Raw genomic sequence first — 17136 nt, 5'->3', positions numbered from 1 at the left:
TCCCTTAGTTTGTAACGTAATCCTTTTTATTTATTAAACACCTCTGTTACCCTTTAACATCTGGGTTTTATGTTACTTCCATTCCTCCTTTAAGAGCCGCGAGCCTGTGCTCTAACTTTATGTTTCCAGATTGTGTCCAAGACTTCCAAGCAGTTCTTGATCTTATTTTGAAAGTCTAGCTGTGCCAGACCGTAAGCTCAGGTGTCTCACCTGTTCAGACTGAAAGGACGTGACTGCGTGGGGAGGTCTGGCAGCTTCTCGTTTCTTTCTTTCTTTCATTCTTTTTATTCCACTATGCAGCATTAGCTGCTGTCAGAAGGGTTTTGCTGCCAGTCCGGACTTGTTCAGACGGCAGCTCATGATCGCAGATCAAGTTATTTGTTGTTTAAAGCGACAGAAAGTGAAAGTAAGTCGAAATTTATCTTCCCCTGAAGAGACTGTGGAGATTCACCTGCTTCTGGGAAAATGGTTCACGGACATTTCCTGGCTGTTTTCGTCTCTTTACTTCATTTAGGTGAGTTTGTTCTGGGATTATTGTTGTTCTATGAAAAGCAGGTTCAGGCCTGTTAAACATTAGTTAATATTTCATTGAGTTGCAGTGACTGGATGACAAATGACCTTTGAACTATCTTTTATGATGATAAAACGTTAATCAAAAACCACATTGCTGCACACTGATCATCCCTGATAAGGCCATTAAATGTTTTGTATTTGCTCTGTTAAAACACTGACCAGATTTATTTGGATTATGTCAGAAGGCACAAGTATCTCTGCCAAAGTGGAATCCTGTTGCTGAGGTCTGGACTGAAGACATGAACAAATCTGATCCTGCTATTTGTTTTTTTCTGTTCTTTCTGTGTTCAGTTGCTGCAGAGAATGTGAAATATGCCCTCCTGGGTCAGACGGTCAGTCTGAATCCACAAATCAACGCATCTGGTGCAAATAACTTCCTGTGGAAACACAACAGGGACAAAGTGGTGGAGTTTAATAGAAACGAGCAGCTTGAGTACCCACCGTTTAAAGGTAGGATCACACTGGACTGGCACACTGCAGCGCTGGAGATCACCGACCTCAGATACGAAGACAGTGGAGACTATGAACTGGGGGTGTTTGTGAAGAAAGAATTCACATCTTTCCCTTTCAAACTGAAGGTCATTGGTAAGTGTTTTTCCTGTTTTTTTTATTTCATTTTTTTAACTATATACTTGTAAGTACAGTAACTGTATGTGTTTCTAAAGCAAACATCACAAATGCCTATTCCCTCATTTATAGGCTGATAGATGCACATAGAAGAATAAGACTTCTCAGTAGGATTTACAGCTGTTATGATTTATTGTTTTACAGTGAGTAGGCATGTGCCGATATGAAAATTTGATATCACGATATTGGTGGCCCAAAATATCACGATTCACGATATTATCACGATATTTGGCACGTTGCTTTTAATATTATTGAAAATGCTCAAAAACACTGTGAAATCCATCAACATCTGTCAACAACACTGTGCATTTTAACATGCCAGAGCACATTTTGATAAAGTAGAGGGAAAAAAAGAAACTTTTACCCTCGCCTATTTTTTTTTCCAGATTCCATATTGAAAAACACCATGATAACAATGAAGCAGCCATAAAGCTGCCACTGACTACATTCAGCAACTCCTGGACTACAACTGGGCCAGGTTTTTATGAGATCAGCATAAAGCACACAGATTTTATAGTGTTTAGTTTGGATAGAACCAGGAGAACCCTTCATTTGGCCATTTGGAGACCAGCCTATACCAAACTATAATAAGTAGGTTTATAACTTATTTGAAAGGAATCTGACTTTAAAATACTTTTAATTTTCACTACAGGAATCTGTATGCAATGCAGCCTTTGGCTCTGATATTTAGCCACTATATCATACATTTCTGCACTGTTTTTGTGCAGAAACTTATAATTTTGCACAATATTGTGCACAGTATAAAATACTTTTTTTAATAAATGACTGAGCCATAGCATTTAGTTTCCAACTGAAATATATTTATAATAAAATCAATACAAAAATAGCCAATTATATGACAGGGAAAACAAAACAAAAAATCCCCTTTGCAACATGTGAACACATCAAGAAAAAAAACAAAGACAATGTGCAATAAGCTGTAGAAACACACAATGAAGATAAATGTGTACGTTTCAGAATAAAAAATTGCCAAATATCACAGAAACAATCACTGATTGCCATTTGCGTGTGTCTCGCTCTGCAGTGCGCACTGCTGCGTCTTTCAGAACCAAGATGGCGGCGGCGCGCGTACGGTTACGCTAAAAGATGTCTCCCAGCTGGATGATGCCTCAGTCACGTGTATCATATCGTATGAAAGCTCACCAGACACGAACGAATGTCAACAAACTTTATTTAAACTCCCAAGATTAACGACAAGCCCACAAGATGGCGACAATAACATTCAGGCGCATGACGTGCTGTTCGGGGTCCGAATTTCCCGCGCAGTCGTGGGGATGTGACGTAAATTGACGCTGTATGCGCGTTGCCGAACAGGAAGAACATGGCCGCCGTGGACACGGACTCAAACACTGCTGGGATCAGGGGCGGGCAGTGTAGCCAACTTGGTGACTTTCTCGCTAAATCTGGCGACTTTCCAAAGCCTCTTTTCGACTTTTTTTGTCAAAAGTAACTAGCGACAAATTTAGCGGCTTTTTCTGGTGCTCTGGAGACGTGACAGGACGTCTCCACTGTTCTCAGCAAGCAGCGGTACTGCGTGAGCCTCTCCCCCGTCCCAAAGCACTCACAGGCGGCCAGTGTCATGCAGCGCTCCCTGCTGCAGTCAGAGCAGAGAGGAGACCCACACCACTCCTCCACACGTCACTTTGAGTCAGCCTCGACTGTCACGGCGCCTGGGTGTCTGACTTCCAGGGGCCGAGTTGGGGCCGATTGGGTAAACGGTGCGGAGCTGCTCCACTGCGGCGACGGGAGAGCTCCAGCAGCCGCGGCCTGCTTCACGCGCCTCCGTGGTTATGCGGCGGGTCCCCGCGCGCTCCGCGGCCGGCACAGAGCGCGTCTCTGCCCGGGAGCAGAGATCCGGAGCTGCCGCGCCGCGGCTTGCTCCACGGAGGCGCGTGAAGCAGGCCGCGGCTTCCACGGGCCGAGTGGAGCTGCCCCACGGAGGCTGACGGGAGAGCTCCGGATCTCTGCTCCCGGGCGGAGACCCGCCGCATAAACACGGAGGCGGAGAGGAGCTCCGCGACGGATTTAAAAATGAATCGTTAGATTAATCAATGCATCGAAGAACTATTTCCTAGATTTATCGATTACAAAAATAATCGTTTAACTCGGCCCTATTATCAGCGTTATCTCGTGAGTCAAAAAAAATAAATAAATAAAAATATGACCGAAGCCGGGCTGGCACCCGATTAAATACTGGATATGCGTTTTATTCATGGAGGGAACTTCAGCTGCATTTGGGAGTGAAAATGGATGCTTACAAAAATCACATAATATGCGCTGTGGTCTTGCAGTAATCCGCGACGGAGTAAACAGCATGAGCATCCCTGGTGCAGCGCTGTGAAGCCGGACATTCTGTAAAATGTTTGTGCGCGCTCCCGTGCCGCCTTGGCTGGTGGCTGCAGTTACCCGCAGCGCCTATCGCGGCAGCACTGAGGTAAATTTTGTAAAGTTGCCTTAAGTCCCTTTAAAGAGCAGGTTTTTCTAGTTTCACACGAGGCCCAATATGTTGGGGTGGAGCAGACGGATCTCTGGTTCTGTTGCGTTTTGTGTGGGGAGGTGCGCTGAGGGGGGCGGTACAGTGTCCGTCGGGCCGAACGCATTAATGCCTCGTTTTAATAATCCTGGCATAAAATTACTTACTTTAGGGGTTTTCTATGGATGTGGGACTTTTGTGGTGGTTTGTAGTACATTTTGCTGCAGAGGCTTTGAGACCTTGGGTTAGATCAATAGCTGTTTCGGTAACAGGCTCGTCTCCAGATGAAACAGACGATATCTTGTAAATGACGTGATATGATAATCTCGGCTGTCCAATATCGTAAATCGCGATTATATCGTAAATTGGCACATCCCTAACAGTGAGGTACTACAGTGGATATTTAGTAAGAACTCCAGATCTAATGAAACATATTAATCTTCATTCATAATCAGGATAGGGTATTTCCTCTATTAGATGAAACCAGGATTTATTACTGAAACACTTACACGGCTATGAAACTTGTAGTGTGAATGTAACTAAAATGAAGTGGTCTAAAATAAAAAAAAAAAAAAAATTCTACATGACAAACAACAAGATTTAGAAATCTTGTTGTTTGTAAAGAAGCGGAAACAAAACCAAAGAAGCGGAACAAAAATATAAGTTGTACAGAAACAAACTAACAGGTGTCATAAGAACAAGCAAACAGCTACAGAAGAAAATTAAACAAAAGCAAAAGCAATATAAAAAAAACTAGGAATGTTCTTAATAGTTTAATCAAAAGTGGTTCCTCTAAGTCAACATATCCGGATTGCTTCATTGACAAAAATGGTGGAAATCACAACATGATTAATATTGTAAACGGCTTTAATAATTTTTTTGTAAATATCGGCCCTGAGTTGGCTGCCTCAATTTCAAATCATGGAACGAATGAACTAAACCTTATTAAGAACAACCCAATGTCACTGTTTCTCTCGGCAACAGATGAGCAGGAGGTTATAAATACAGTACTGAAATGTAAAAATAAGTTCTCCACCGACTGTCACAATACTGACATGTTCTTAAAAACGTAATTTTTAATATTGCAAAACCGTTCACATATATTTGTAATTTATCATTTCAGTCTGGCCGTTTCCCAAACAAAATGAAAATCGCAAAAGTAATTCCGGTCTCAAAAATGGGAACAAACACTGTTTCACAAATTATAGACCGATTTCACTATTGCCACAATTTTCAAAAATTCTTGAAAAACTCTTTGACTCTCGACTTGATGAGTTCCTGGAGAAACATAACATAATAAATGATGGTCAGTATTGTTTTTGAGCCAAGCGAACGACCTCAATGGCACTAACTGAAGCCACTGAAGAAATTCCTCATGCACTGGATCAGAAAAAAATTGCAGTTGGTGTTTTCATTGATCTCAAAAAAGCATTTGACACAATCAATCACTTCATCTTAGTAAATAAACTGGAAAAATATTGGATTAGAGGTGTCGCTGGGGACGGGATTAAAAGCTATTTGACAGGAAAGGTACAGTTTGTAAAAATGGAGAAGCATATATCCGAGCAATTTGGCATTGTTTGTGGTGTCCCCCACCACTCTAAAAAGTAACTCAGAGGAGCTTTTAACACCACTTGATTTAATACATGGATCCAAGTAAAAAATTGTAATTAGTTGATTTTGATAAACATACATTACATCAAATTAATTTTGCTTGCAGTTTGAACTCAAAATTCATTGTTGATAGGTTTAAAACAAAATTCAAGTCGTTATGTTATAACTTAACAAACTTGGCTGGATAATTTGATTTTGTCAACGTTGACTTCACAATTTTAAGTTCCCTCTCGCCACACAACATGCCTGGACAAGTTGGACAGTGGGTTAGCAGGATGAAAACCTTGATACAGGCAACATTTCGTTGTGATTAAAATTCATTTTTTGTAAGGTAAGGACACCACATCGACTTGGTGAGTGTTGGTCACAGCGTAAAGGAAACAGGCTCTTTGAAGAATTTAACAATGATGATGGTAGTGCCGCAATGCATCATGGGAGTTTGGGATGAGATATTCAAGATTTAAACATTGATTTCATAATTTATTTCGATGTTCTGATGTTAATAGTGTTATTGGTGGCTGTGTTTGGTTGTGTTCTTGTTCAGTTAATCTAAATAGTTTAGTTACTTTTTGTGTCAAACCTGGAATGAGAAGTACTGAGCATTCTGCCTGTGCAGAATCAGTCCACAGTGCCCATGACAGCATCGTATTCCCAAATACTCACAACATTAAAGTTCAACAGAAACTGGGCTTAACAACTTTCAACAACTTAAAAGTGGGCAGCCAATTTATTTGAGTTATCAATTTAAAAATCTTGCATTTATTAAGTAAGCGGTACTAAAATGATCTTTGACTGATGACAAAAAATGAATTCACTCAAAGTAATATAGTTTGTTGATTCAATGTAATTTCTGAGGTTGCCATAACTTAAAAAGACTAATGCAAACTGGTGCGTTGATTTTTTTTGTTGAGTCTAGACATTTCTTTTGAGAGTGAGGGGTCCGTGTTAGGGCCAAAACTATTTAATGTGTATATCAATGATATTTGTAATGTATCTCAATCCCTAAAACCCATTGTTTTTGCAGATGGCACAAACATATTCTATCGTAGTAATGATTATAACGATCTTGTACAAACTGTGAACATGGAACTCAATAAAATAAAAAACTGGATGGATATAAATAAACTGTCACTAAATATAAGTAAAACTAAAGCAATGATGTTTGGTTATTTTACAACAAAGTCATTTCTGCAAATAGATATTGAAGGTACTGAAATTGAAAATGTTTGTGAGAATACATTTTTAGGTATCATAATTGATAATAAATTGTCTTGGAAAGCACATATCAAACATAAAAACAAAAATATCCAAAAGCCTCTATATTATAAACAAAGTAAAACAATGCCTTGATGCACATGCCCTCCATACTCTGTATTGTACTCTGGTACTCCCATACCTCACATATTGTGTGGAGGTGTGGGGGAATACTTACCAGTGCACAATATATCCCCTCGTCATAATGCAGAAACGAGCTGTACGGATCATACACAAGGCTAGATTTCCAGAACATATTCATAATCTTTTTATTCAGTCTAAGTTATTAAAATTCAATGATCTTGTGAAATATAACACATCAATTATTCTGTACAAAGCATTTAAAAAAACATTGCCAAATAATATACAACATTTTTTCAAATTAAAAGAGACAGTCCATAATTTAAGGAGGGTATGGAAATTTTAAAATACCAGAAACAAAATCTACCCGTAAACATTTTTGTGTATCTGTATGTGGGGTTAAGTTGTGGAACAACCTGGACACTCAACACAAGCAATGCCAAAATGTTCATTGATTTAAACTCCAATATAAACGTACAGTTTGGTCACAGTATATAGAATGTGGGTCTTGAATTCACATCAGCATTACTGAGTGTTTAAGCTCTTTTTTTACCATTCCTGGTATAATGTTCATTACCATTGTTGGTATACAAGTGTGTACTGTATTCAAGTATATATATATATATGTTATCTGTTACCAATGGTAACGCTACCTTGTTTCAAAGTTTTGGTTATGTAGATTCAAATCAATGAATACCGTATTGGCCCGAATATAAGACGACTCCGATTATAACACGACCCCTATTTTTCAAAGATCATTTTGTGAAAACAAAAAAAATATGCTGAAGACAGTAAGGTCACTCATAAAACAACTTTTTGTTATACAATTATTATAAACTCAAAAACTCACAACTGAGATAACATTTCACGAGATATAAAATGAAACAATATTACTACAGTATTGAATAAATCTATTCTCTTTCTCAAAATAAGAAACAATAAGCAACAAATAAGGAGCCTCAAGGGGTCCAAACTGCATAAATGATGTAGATAACTTCCCAGTGCCTTCAGCTGAATCAGGCTCTGGTGGTGGACATTCCGTCTTTCTGTTTTTTTCAGAGACGTCTTCACTCACCCTTCTATCAGTCTCTCTGAAGCATCGCTCTCAGGACCACGGAAAGCTTTTCTCATAGTGTTAGCATCTGTAGACGTTTTTTTTCTGTGCTCTCCAATAAGAACGAGGCTCTGCTCCACCAGATCTCCTGGCGGCTTGGCAGTAGTTTGATGACTCTGCTGCGTTGATCACCATCAGTTTAAAGTTGGTATCATAACTTCTCCTCTGTTGTTTGCTCAGTTGTCCAGCGTTCGAGCCCCTTTGTTCCAGATGATCCGCCATTTTTCATCAGATCATCTGATCTCATTTCATCGCTCCACTCGCTCTCTGCTCAGTGATACTTTGGCTCTATCTAGCGGCGCAGATGGGTATTGACCATCTACCGTAAATCCGCGATTATAACACGACCCCACTTTTGAGGATGCAATTTCTGGAAAAAACATTGTCTTATATTCGGACCAATACGGTAATTAATCTCTAAGAGTGTGTATGCAACTATGGAAATGAGATTTTTTTTCAGATTATAATAAGGATAATTGGGGGTGGGATTAAATAAGTTTTCTTCTGCCCACTCCCTTTCAGGCATAATGAAATCTTCTGTTATTTGGTTACTTGTTACATTGTTTGTTGCTCTTGTGAATTTGTTTCCTTTACTTGTGCATTATTGTGGACTAATTGCCTGAAATGAACAAATAAATACAAATACAAAAAATAAAAATGTAGAATCTTCTGCAAACTACATTCAATAATATAATGTATTTCATTGAATTTCTTATTTATTTTCATTGGATGGAGATTTTTTATTATTATTACTTTCGTCAGATTCAAGTCTGACCACTGTGAATTTTTCTTTCAAAGAGTACCAACAATTTTATCCAGGTGTAGATGCCAACAATAATCTACAAACAGTAAAGAAGAATAAGACAGCTGACTTCTCAGTGGGATTTACAGCTGTTGTGATTTATTGTTTTACAGTGAGGTATACAGTGGATGTTTGACTAGAACTCCAGATCTAATTGAATAGCTTAATCTTTGTTTTCAGAACTGGGTGTCCGCCCTGTCAGATGAAACAGTAGAGCATTTATTACCGAAACACTAACATGGCAATGAAACTTGTAGTGTGAATGTTGCGAAAATAAAGTGGCCTGAAATGTAAAAAGAATATATATTTCTAAATTAGAAACAAGATTCAGAAATATTGAATCTTTTGCAAACAGCATTGAATAATATAATCTATTTAATTGAATTTCTTTTTTATTTTCATTGAATGGAGAATTTTAATGTCTTTTAAAAGATCTGTTTCCTGCTGATTTACTAGTTTCCTCCACCCACACAATTTAAGCACAACTTGTAGCATTTATGTGTAAATGTTGCTGCTTGTTATAACATTTAAAGTGCTTTTGGCTTGGTGGTGAAGTGGATTGTTGGACTTGTTCATAAGTCTTAAAGCTTAAGCTCCTTTGCATGGCGGCTGTTATATTTGTGAGTGAATGCAGTGAAAAGTGTCTCAGAAAACAGGAAAAACTCTGTGAAGTGCATTTACCATCTTTTTTGTTCTTGTTTTTCTTCTTAATATAATCTTGCACCTGTATAGGTAAAGTATCCAAACCTTCCATATCCTGTGAGATAGAAGACACCAGCTCTGATGAATCTGGAAACCGGGCCTCACTGAAATGCTCTGCAGAATCCAGCCGTTCTGAGTCCTTAATGAAGTTTGAATGGAGCTGGCGTGGCAGCATGCAGCCCGGCCCAAATTTAACAATCCCTCTGGGGGATGAGAATGATGAGGAAGAGTACAGTTGTACTGTGAGCAACCCGATGTCCAGAGAGAAGACGACTTTCTCTGCAAGGAGCTGCTACTCTGGTAAGACTTCACTCTGAAAACCACTCCTTATTCTCACTCCTTATGTAGTTTTATCATTCCAGAAAGTATATTTCCAGACAGCAATTTGCAGAGATATTTTGCAGAGATTAGTTACAGCAACACACGGTGACACTGACAGCTGGATTAAAAATCTTTTTGAATGTGGTGTATAAAAGGAAATTGAAAGTTCATCTCTGCTGTATAATCAGTAATTTTAATGAAATTAATGTCTCTTTTTCAAACAGTTTTTCTCCAATGTTGGTTTAATGCATGGAGATGTGTATGACTTTGATTTTTGTGTTTCTGTGCAGAGACGAATTTAACTGGGATCATTGTCGGGTGTGTCATTGCTGTCATTGCTGTCCTTCTGGTGGTTTTGCTGCTATTCCTGAAACGAAGACGACGTAAACCAGGTAAAACATGTCGCTCAGAGAAGCAGGTTTAAAGATAATATTGTCCAGGAACTGAAGACAACTGACCGATAGATATAGTCAGAATTTGTTATTTAGTGATTTCATTTCGCCATGATGACCAAACTGTGCTTTGACAACAATTATTATGTTCATAGGTTGTCAAAAGTTCATATTCAGCTACAAAGATGTTTTAAATGGGAGAGGATGACAATGTATGGATTGATTTCAGAGGTGTTAATGATAACAAACTCAAAAGCATTTCTGATTTTGTGACAGACAGCCACATCAAACTTGTTTCAGAAACAGTTCCCACAAAGGGTTTGAACACTTGGTGTTTTCTGAACTTATAAATTAACATGTAACTTTTAAACATTTCAGGGTGCATGGCCGGAGCGCTGGGGGGTGTACTGGCCTGGGGTGGGTAGCCGCCCGTGTGGGCTGGTTCTCCCGGGGGGGTCATGGCCCCCCGCCTGGGTGGGGGGTTGGCTCCTGGGCTCTTGGGCCTCGGGCTCTCGGCCCTGCCCGCCCCGGGCGTCCGGCGCCCGGGGTGGACCGGCTCCTGCCGGTCGTGGCTCCGCGGGGCCCAGGCCCCGGGACTGCCGGGGTCCCCGGCCGGGGCTTTCCTCTGCCCCGTTTCTGGACCGGAGCGTGGGCGTCTGCCTGGGGGGGCGGCTTGGATCCGGGCTCTGTGATGTCCGCCGGCTGTCTGGGCTCTGAGGGGCCTCTCTGGCCTGCTTCTGGCCTTCTCAGAGGTCAGAGGTCATATATGCATGATCACTATCACCATCACTGTCACCATCATATTCACATGATCATGTTGATCTTTAATCACTCTTCACATACTCGGTTACCTTGTCTTCTGGTGGTGGTTAGAACAATGGTGATCTGTAGCTGACCTCTCTTGATGCACGCCCCGAGTTTACTACTAGTTACGACTAGCTATATTCAAAAAAAAAAAAAAAAAAAAAAACGGTTTGTGGTGTCCTTGCATTTCCTTCCTCCCCTACACCTCCTTTTATTTTTGTGGCCTGGTCTGTTCACTAATATGGTTCGGAAAAAAAGAAAAAAAAAATGTATATATGGTTCTGTAATTTTCTGTGTTGGTTTGTTGGTTGTCGGCTCTGTTTTGGTGTTGTCTAGATTGGGGGTTTGGGATTGTTCTAGGTTGCGTGTGGTGTGTCGACAACACTGTTTTGTATTGTGACTTTGTACATAGGTTGTGCCCCCCCCCCCCCCCCCCCCCCCCCCCCGTTCTCCCTCTCTTTATCTTTCTCTCTTTCTGTCCCTGCTCTCTGAGCGTTTCCATCCCGGTCCTGTCCGGCAGCCATGCCAGATGCCAGCTTTAAATAAAGGCAGCAGCAGGAGGAGACTCGGTCTCGTCCTGCTGCTAACATTAAAATCTGTTAGGATAGTAAAAGGCTACAATCATACAATATTGCACGCCCCAGCTGCCGAACAGGACAAGGGAAAAAAAAAAATAAACATTTCAGACAATTATTAAAGGTGAAGGTCTGTCAATAAACTGATGAGATGAGTCAGTTGACTATCCCAACACTTGAGAGAGTAAAATAATTTCTGTGACTTGTTTAAGTTGAGATCTCTCCTTTCTGATACTGATGACAGATGATGATTTGTGTTTCAGAACAAAACAGAAGTGACCCTGAACAAAATCCTTTAATGAATACACAGCCCACCTCTCAGTCTCCTCCACAACCAGCAGGCTTTGCTGAAGAGAACGACGACACAGAGTCGGGTAAGAACTTTGCAAGTGGTAAAGTCTGAATCTTTTTTCTCAGTGTACTGAGTATTCTGTGAAGATATTATTTAAGATTTACTTCTTTTTGTAATGATTTTTTTCATTGACTGTAATATAAATTCAGGACAACCAGCTTTTGAAAAAAATCATAGATTCACTGAATATAATCATTTTTGTTGCACTGTGTGAAGCTTCTGTTTACTGTTTTGTGTCTTCTTGCAGTTGATGTGAAGAAAACGACACAAAATTTTCAACAGATGATGGGTAATAATTATTTAATTTTAGACATTACCAGGTAATAAAGATAAATCAGTGTGTGTCATATGTACAGTATGTATGTGTGTGTCTGTCTATCTGTTTTTCTGTCTATCTAATCTAATCTATCTATAACAGTATAAAATCCAACATTGTGTATCTTTTATCCTAAAGGCTCGTAGATTCTGCTTGTTTTCCTCAGACTGCAGTGAGTCTGAAAACTATCCACAGTGTTCGTCTTTTTCTACATTTTCTTACGTCACAGCCTCAATTCAGAATGGATCTGATTCTTTTTTCCTCAAAATTTTCCACATGTGATGACAAGATTAAGAAGTTTTCTTTCCAAATGTATTCGATAAGCAACAAAAATTAGGAAATCACAGGTACTAAAGTTTTCACAGCTTTGAGCTCAGGTGGCTCCAGTTTCCACTGATCATCCTTGAGAAGTTCCTCCAGCTTCACTGGAGTCCAGCTGTGGAGAATTCAGTCAGTTGGACTTGATTTGGAAAGACTCACAGCGTCTATAAACTGGTTGACAGTTACAAGCAGTTTTTATGCTGATATACATATATTTTTCCAACTTTCAGATGAGCATGAGAATTCCACTCCTGCTAAACCTCCTGGTCTTGCTAAAGTTTTGTCTCCATCAAAATTGAACTTTTCCGTCACATCTCAAGAGGGTGGCATCAATAAACAGAACAAAGAGAACAACTTGGATCAAGTCAGTGGAGAACTTCCACAAAACCCTGCTGGAGAGTCAAGCTTGGAGGAGAAAAACCAGTCAGACGGTATTATTAAGCACACAGCCTCCCCGAGTCCTGAACACAACAGAAAGAAAAAGCAGCACACAGTTCAGAGACAACAGACAGACAGACACACTTCCTCAGTCCAGGAATCAGAGGCTGCAGTTCAAAAAAAGTATCACTTTATTAATTTCTGACTGGGAAATTGTGGTGTTTTCCTAACTTATAAATGAACACATAACTATTAATATCTCAGACAATTAGAAGGTCTGTCAATAAACTGATGAGATAAATCAATTGACTTTCCAAACAATTTGGACAATAAAACACTTTCTGTGACTTTTTTAGGTTGAGATCTCTCCTTTCTGGTACCGATGATAGATGATGATTTGTGTTTCAGAGGAAAACAGAAGTGACCCTGAGCAAAGAACTTTAAATGGTGGACTTTCCACCTCTCAGTCTCCTCTGCAATCCCCAGACTGTGCTCAAGAGGATGACGACACAGAGCCAGGTGAGAACGTCACAAGTGGTAAAGTCTGCTGAACCTTTTTTGTCAGTGCACTGTGTTCTGTGAAAGAATTCTTCATGATTTATCTCTTTTGTAATACTTTTTTTTTTTTTTTAGCAGAATGTGAAATAATTTTATAACAAACAGCATTTGGAAAAACAAACTGCAGATTCACTAAAGAGAGACAGATAGGATATTATATGTCAAACGAAAGATTTATGGCCCCCAATAAACCCCTCCCCTTGCCATTTGTCCACCATTTGTCCAGCGTATGTCCACTGCGCATTTGTCCCCCCCACTTCCTTCCGTCTGAGGTCTTTTGAAGTTTTTACGACGGGTTAGGTGTTGACACATCTGAAGGGATGAGAAGGAGCCAGACAGTCGGTTAGAGGGGGTGAATTTATATTGTACCCGGAGATGGCGGAGAAACGTGTCATGAAGAGGTCAAGCCGAGTCATCCTGGTAGTTTCGGTGGGGTAGAGCGGCTTCATAAAGCGGTTCAAGATGAGACGGGAAAGAAAGTCAGGGTGGAAGATGTGAAAGACTTTTTATCATCTCAAGACACCTATACTCTGCATAAACCGGCTAGGGTACATTTTCCAAGGAACAGAGTTTTTGTTACAAGACCTCTCAAACAGTTTCAGGCAGACCTTTGTGATAGGAAGACGGGCTCACCTTTGAGCGTGGTTGAAAGATTTAACCGAACGTTAAAGACCAGAATGTGGAGATATTTCACTGCTAAGAACACTAGACGGTGCGTGGAAGTCCTACCAGACTTAGTAAAAAGCTATAACAACACTCACCACAGCAGTATAAAAATGCGCCCGGCTGATGTGAGTAAGGGCCTTCAAGTGTTTCACAATTTGTACGGTACGCCTACACCACGAGACAAGAGAAAAAAATAAATAAAGACAGGATTTAAGGTCGGCGATGTTGTCAGAATATCCAAGTTGCGAGGGGTCTTCGATAAAAAAAAATACGAACAGAGATTCACGAACAAAGTATTTACGGTGTCAGAATGCATTCCGCGTACTCCGCGTGTATACGATTATGACGGCGAAGCGATCGAAGGTTCATTCTATGAGCCGGAGCTGCAGAAAGGGAAAAAAGACTCATTAACATTTTTCAATCATACAATTTTCAAACAGGCTGTTAGATATTACATTTTACTACAAACAGATATGTCCGGGTGTCTGTAGCACTTTAGATGGTTATATGACCTTTTTAAAGCTCTCCAGAGGTGAACCTAAAAATTATGATCTAAAAAAGAAACTCAGGTTTCATCTTAACATGTAAAGCAAATAATCAAAAGTGTTACTATTTGTGACCTGAAGATAACCAAATCTGCTCCTAACTTGAAATTTTAAGTTACTGCTCTCAAAACTCTGAAACATGTCGTGTCCTTTGTGATAAGCATCGTGAAATTCTCTGATATTTCCCAGTTAACGTGATCACTGGAAAACCTTCACATCCACCCAAGTTCTAATATATAGATCTGAAAATACAACTCAAAAGGAGGTAAGGTTTTTAAAAAAGTGTATAAAATACAAGAAAAGGTATAAATGAATAGTAAAATCATTCAAAGACAGAGTCTCATTCTAAATATTCAAAATAAAGCCACACAAACTTAATCAGGAAGCGTAGACACGCGCTTGAATAAAAACAGAATAACTGGTTGATAATTTTCACAAACTCAAATTCAATTTTCTGTATAAGAGACAATAATGATGTTGTCGATGTACGCCAAACAAAACCGAGTCAGCAGGTCATGTCAGCTTTGAAAGCTGCTGTCTCACAGCTGCAGCGGAGACGGTTGGACTGTCCGAAAAAATAAAACAAACAACGTTAATCTTGTAAAGCGATATTGTTGGTCACAGAAGGTGAAACTAAACAAATCCTATGTATTCCTGTGTACAGCAGAATACAAATACACAACTGTGTACCATTTCACTCTGGCTGCTACTGATACTAAGATAGCATTAACATCTGGTACAACCGGAGTTAAAGGAATGACGCTGAAATTTATTTATTTTTCCTGTGCAAATCTGTACTTCTTTGTTCCTGGTTTCAAAATGGGGTTTATTGGTGTGGTGTTTGGAGACAGACATGACACTCCTCGTCAGCATTGTTTGAACCACTGGTCTGATCCCCAGTTCTTTTTCCTTTGATAAGAGATACTGTTTAACACAAACAGGATATTTCGCATAGTTAATTGTTGCTTGATAAGGTTCCACAGCCAGCAATCCTACATGATTTTCTTCCCCTTTCTAACAAATCCACAGAAACACTACCAAAGAACAAAATATGACAACCCCTTGTAAGGGCAGCATTTCTATCAGAACAAAGAAAGAACAAAATAAAGTGCTTAGTTTAAGAAACAAACACAACCATCAGCTTTACATACCTTTTTCCTGTAGCAATTTCTTTTCTGATCAGTCTCAACCAGCTGCACAAGAAACAGAATTTCAACTCAATTTACATTTTCTCACTCTTTTTGCTACTCTGACAGACAGTAATGCGCACAGCTTTACACACTCCGTGCTGCAGTTTGCACCACTGTTTTACATGATTTGCAAATACAGATTTTCTTCCCCTTTCTAACAAATCCACAGAAACATTACAAAAGAACAAAATATGACAACCCCTTGTAAGAGCAGGATTATATAAGAACAAAGAAAGAACAAAATAAAGTGCTTAGTTTAAGAAACAAATACAACCATCAGCTTTACATACCTTCTCCTGTAGCAATTTCTTTTCTGAACAGTCTCAACCAGCTGCACAAGAAACAGAATTTCAACTCAATATACATTTTTCTACTCTGACAGACAGTAATCACTCCATACTGCAGTTTGCTCCGCTGTTTTAGGTGGTGAAAAAGATTAGTTGTGCGTCAACTCTTGCCTGTATCTTGTTTAAAGCACTCCCTACATATAACGTGACTCTGTTGCCCGTCTGATACTTTAAAACTGAACCATCTCTGAATTACTGAGCCACTGTTTTTCTGTTTTACTGAATGGGGTTTTTATTGGGGTGTTGTTTGGAGACACACAATGACTCCCTGTTTCAGCAGTGATTCAACCACTGGTCTGACCCCATTTCTTTTTCCTCTGATCAGGGATACTGTTTTAACAAACAGGATATTCTGCATAGTTAATTGTTGCTTGATAAGGTTCCATATCCAGCAGTCCTACATGATCTGCGTGCTGCGTCCATAATTTAGATGGAACAGACGCTCAAACTGACAGAGGTTGTAACAACACATCCAGCTGAATGAACTTCTGCTTTCATTGTATTTTGCAGGATTTTAATGAACAAAAATGCAAAGTGTCCTCGTCATACGACCAAACAATAACATTTTAGTTGCTATCTTTATCATCTGGTTGTCTATAGAGAAACTGGTAACAAATGTCAAGCATTTTAGTCCCAGTGATCACTTGTAACTGCACTTTGAAGTTTTTACGATGGGTTAGGTGTTGAGGAGATGAGTAGGAGCAAGACAGACGGATAGAGGGGGTGAATTTATATTGTACTCACAGATGGCAGAAAAGCGTGCCATGAAGAAAGTTAGGGTGGAAGATGTGAAAGATTTTTTTATCATCTCAAGACACCTATACTCTGCATAAACCAACTAGGGTACATTTTCCAAGGAACAGAGTTTTTGTTACAAGACCTCTCAAACAGTTTCAGGCAGACCTTTGCGATAGGAAGACGGGCTCACCTTTCCTCCTCTCCTCTCTTTCATCCTCTGGTTGTCTATGAAGAAACTGGTAAGAAATGTCAAGCATTAGTCGCTGACCCAATGATCATCTGTAACTGCACAGATGAATGGTTCAATGTCTCCGTGCACATCTTTTAATAATAACATCAGTCCCTCTGGAGAGAGACAAACAGTATTTGTGG

At 39.7% G+C, this 17136-nt stretch overlaps 2 protein-coding genes across 2 annotated transcripts in view; both read left to right on the top strand.

Moving 5' to 3' along the window:
* The first annotated feature begins 254 nt into the window (after positions 1 to 254).
* LOC115403611 (CD48 antigen-like) lies at positions 255 to 10028 on the top strand. The gene is made up of 4 exons (XM_030112574.1): positions 255 to 514; positions 865 to 1158; positions 9292 to 9561; positions 9873 to 10028. Exons 1-4 carry the CDS (start codon positions 466 to 468, stop codon positions 10004 to 10006), a joined length of 747 nt encoding a protein of 248 aa, XP_029968434.1. The 5' UTR covers positions 255 to 465; the 3' UTR covers positions 10007 to 10028.
* A 1501-nt stretch (positions 10029 to 11529) lies between these two features.
* LOC115402705 (uncharacterized) overlaps positions 11530 to 17136 on the top strand; it is a 40046-nt gene continuing 34439 nt past the window's right edge. Inside the window, 4 exon segments of the mRNA XM_030111230.1 lie at positions 11530 to 11727; positions 11953 to 11994; positions 12573 to 12773; positions 13129 to 13257. Coding sequence (XP_029967090.1) covers positions 11598 to 11727; positions 11953 to 11994; positions 12573 to 12773; positions 13129 to 13257 — 502 coding nt within the window. The 5' untranslated portion in view covers positions 11530 to 11597.

Source organism: Salarias fasciatus, chromosome 16, assembly GCF_902148845.1.
Source record: "Salarias fasciatus chromosome 16, fSalaFa1.1, whole genome shotgun sequence".
NCBI lineage: Eukaryota > Metazoa > Chordata > Actinopteri > Blenniiformes > Blenniidae > Salarias > Salarias fasciatus.
This window is presented reverse-complemented; position numbering and strand designations above follow the sequence as displayed.

Bases quoted from the DNA above. Each gene is read 5' to 3' on its own strand.
- LOC115403611 (XM_030112574.1), top strand. From the start codon at position 466: ATGGTTCACGGACATTTCCTGGCTGTTTTCGTCTCTTTACTTCATTTA. The intron at 515-864 runs GTGAGTTTGTTC...TTCTGTGTTCAG, and splicing joins CGTCTCTTTACTTCATTTAG to TTGCTGCAGAGAATGTGAAA. The intron at 1,159-9,291 runs GTAAGTGTTTTT...GCACCTGTATAG, and splicing joins TTTCAAACTGAAGGTCATTG to GTAAAGTATCCAAACCTTCC.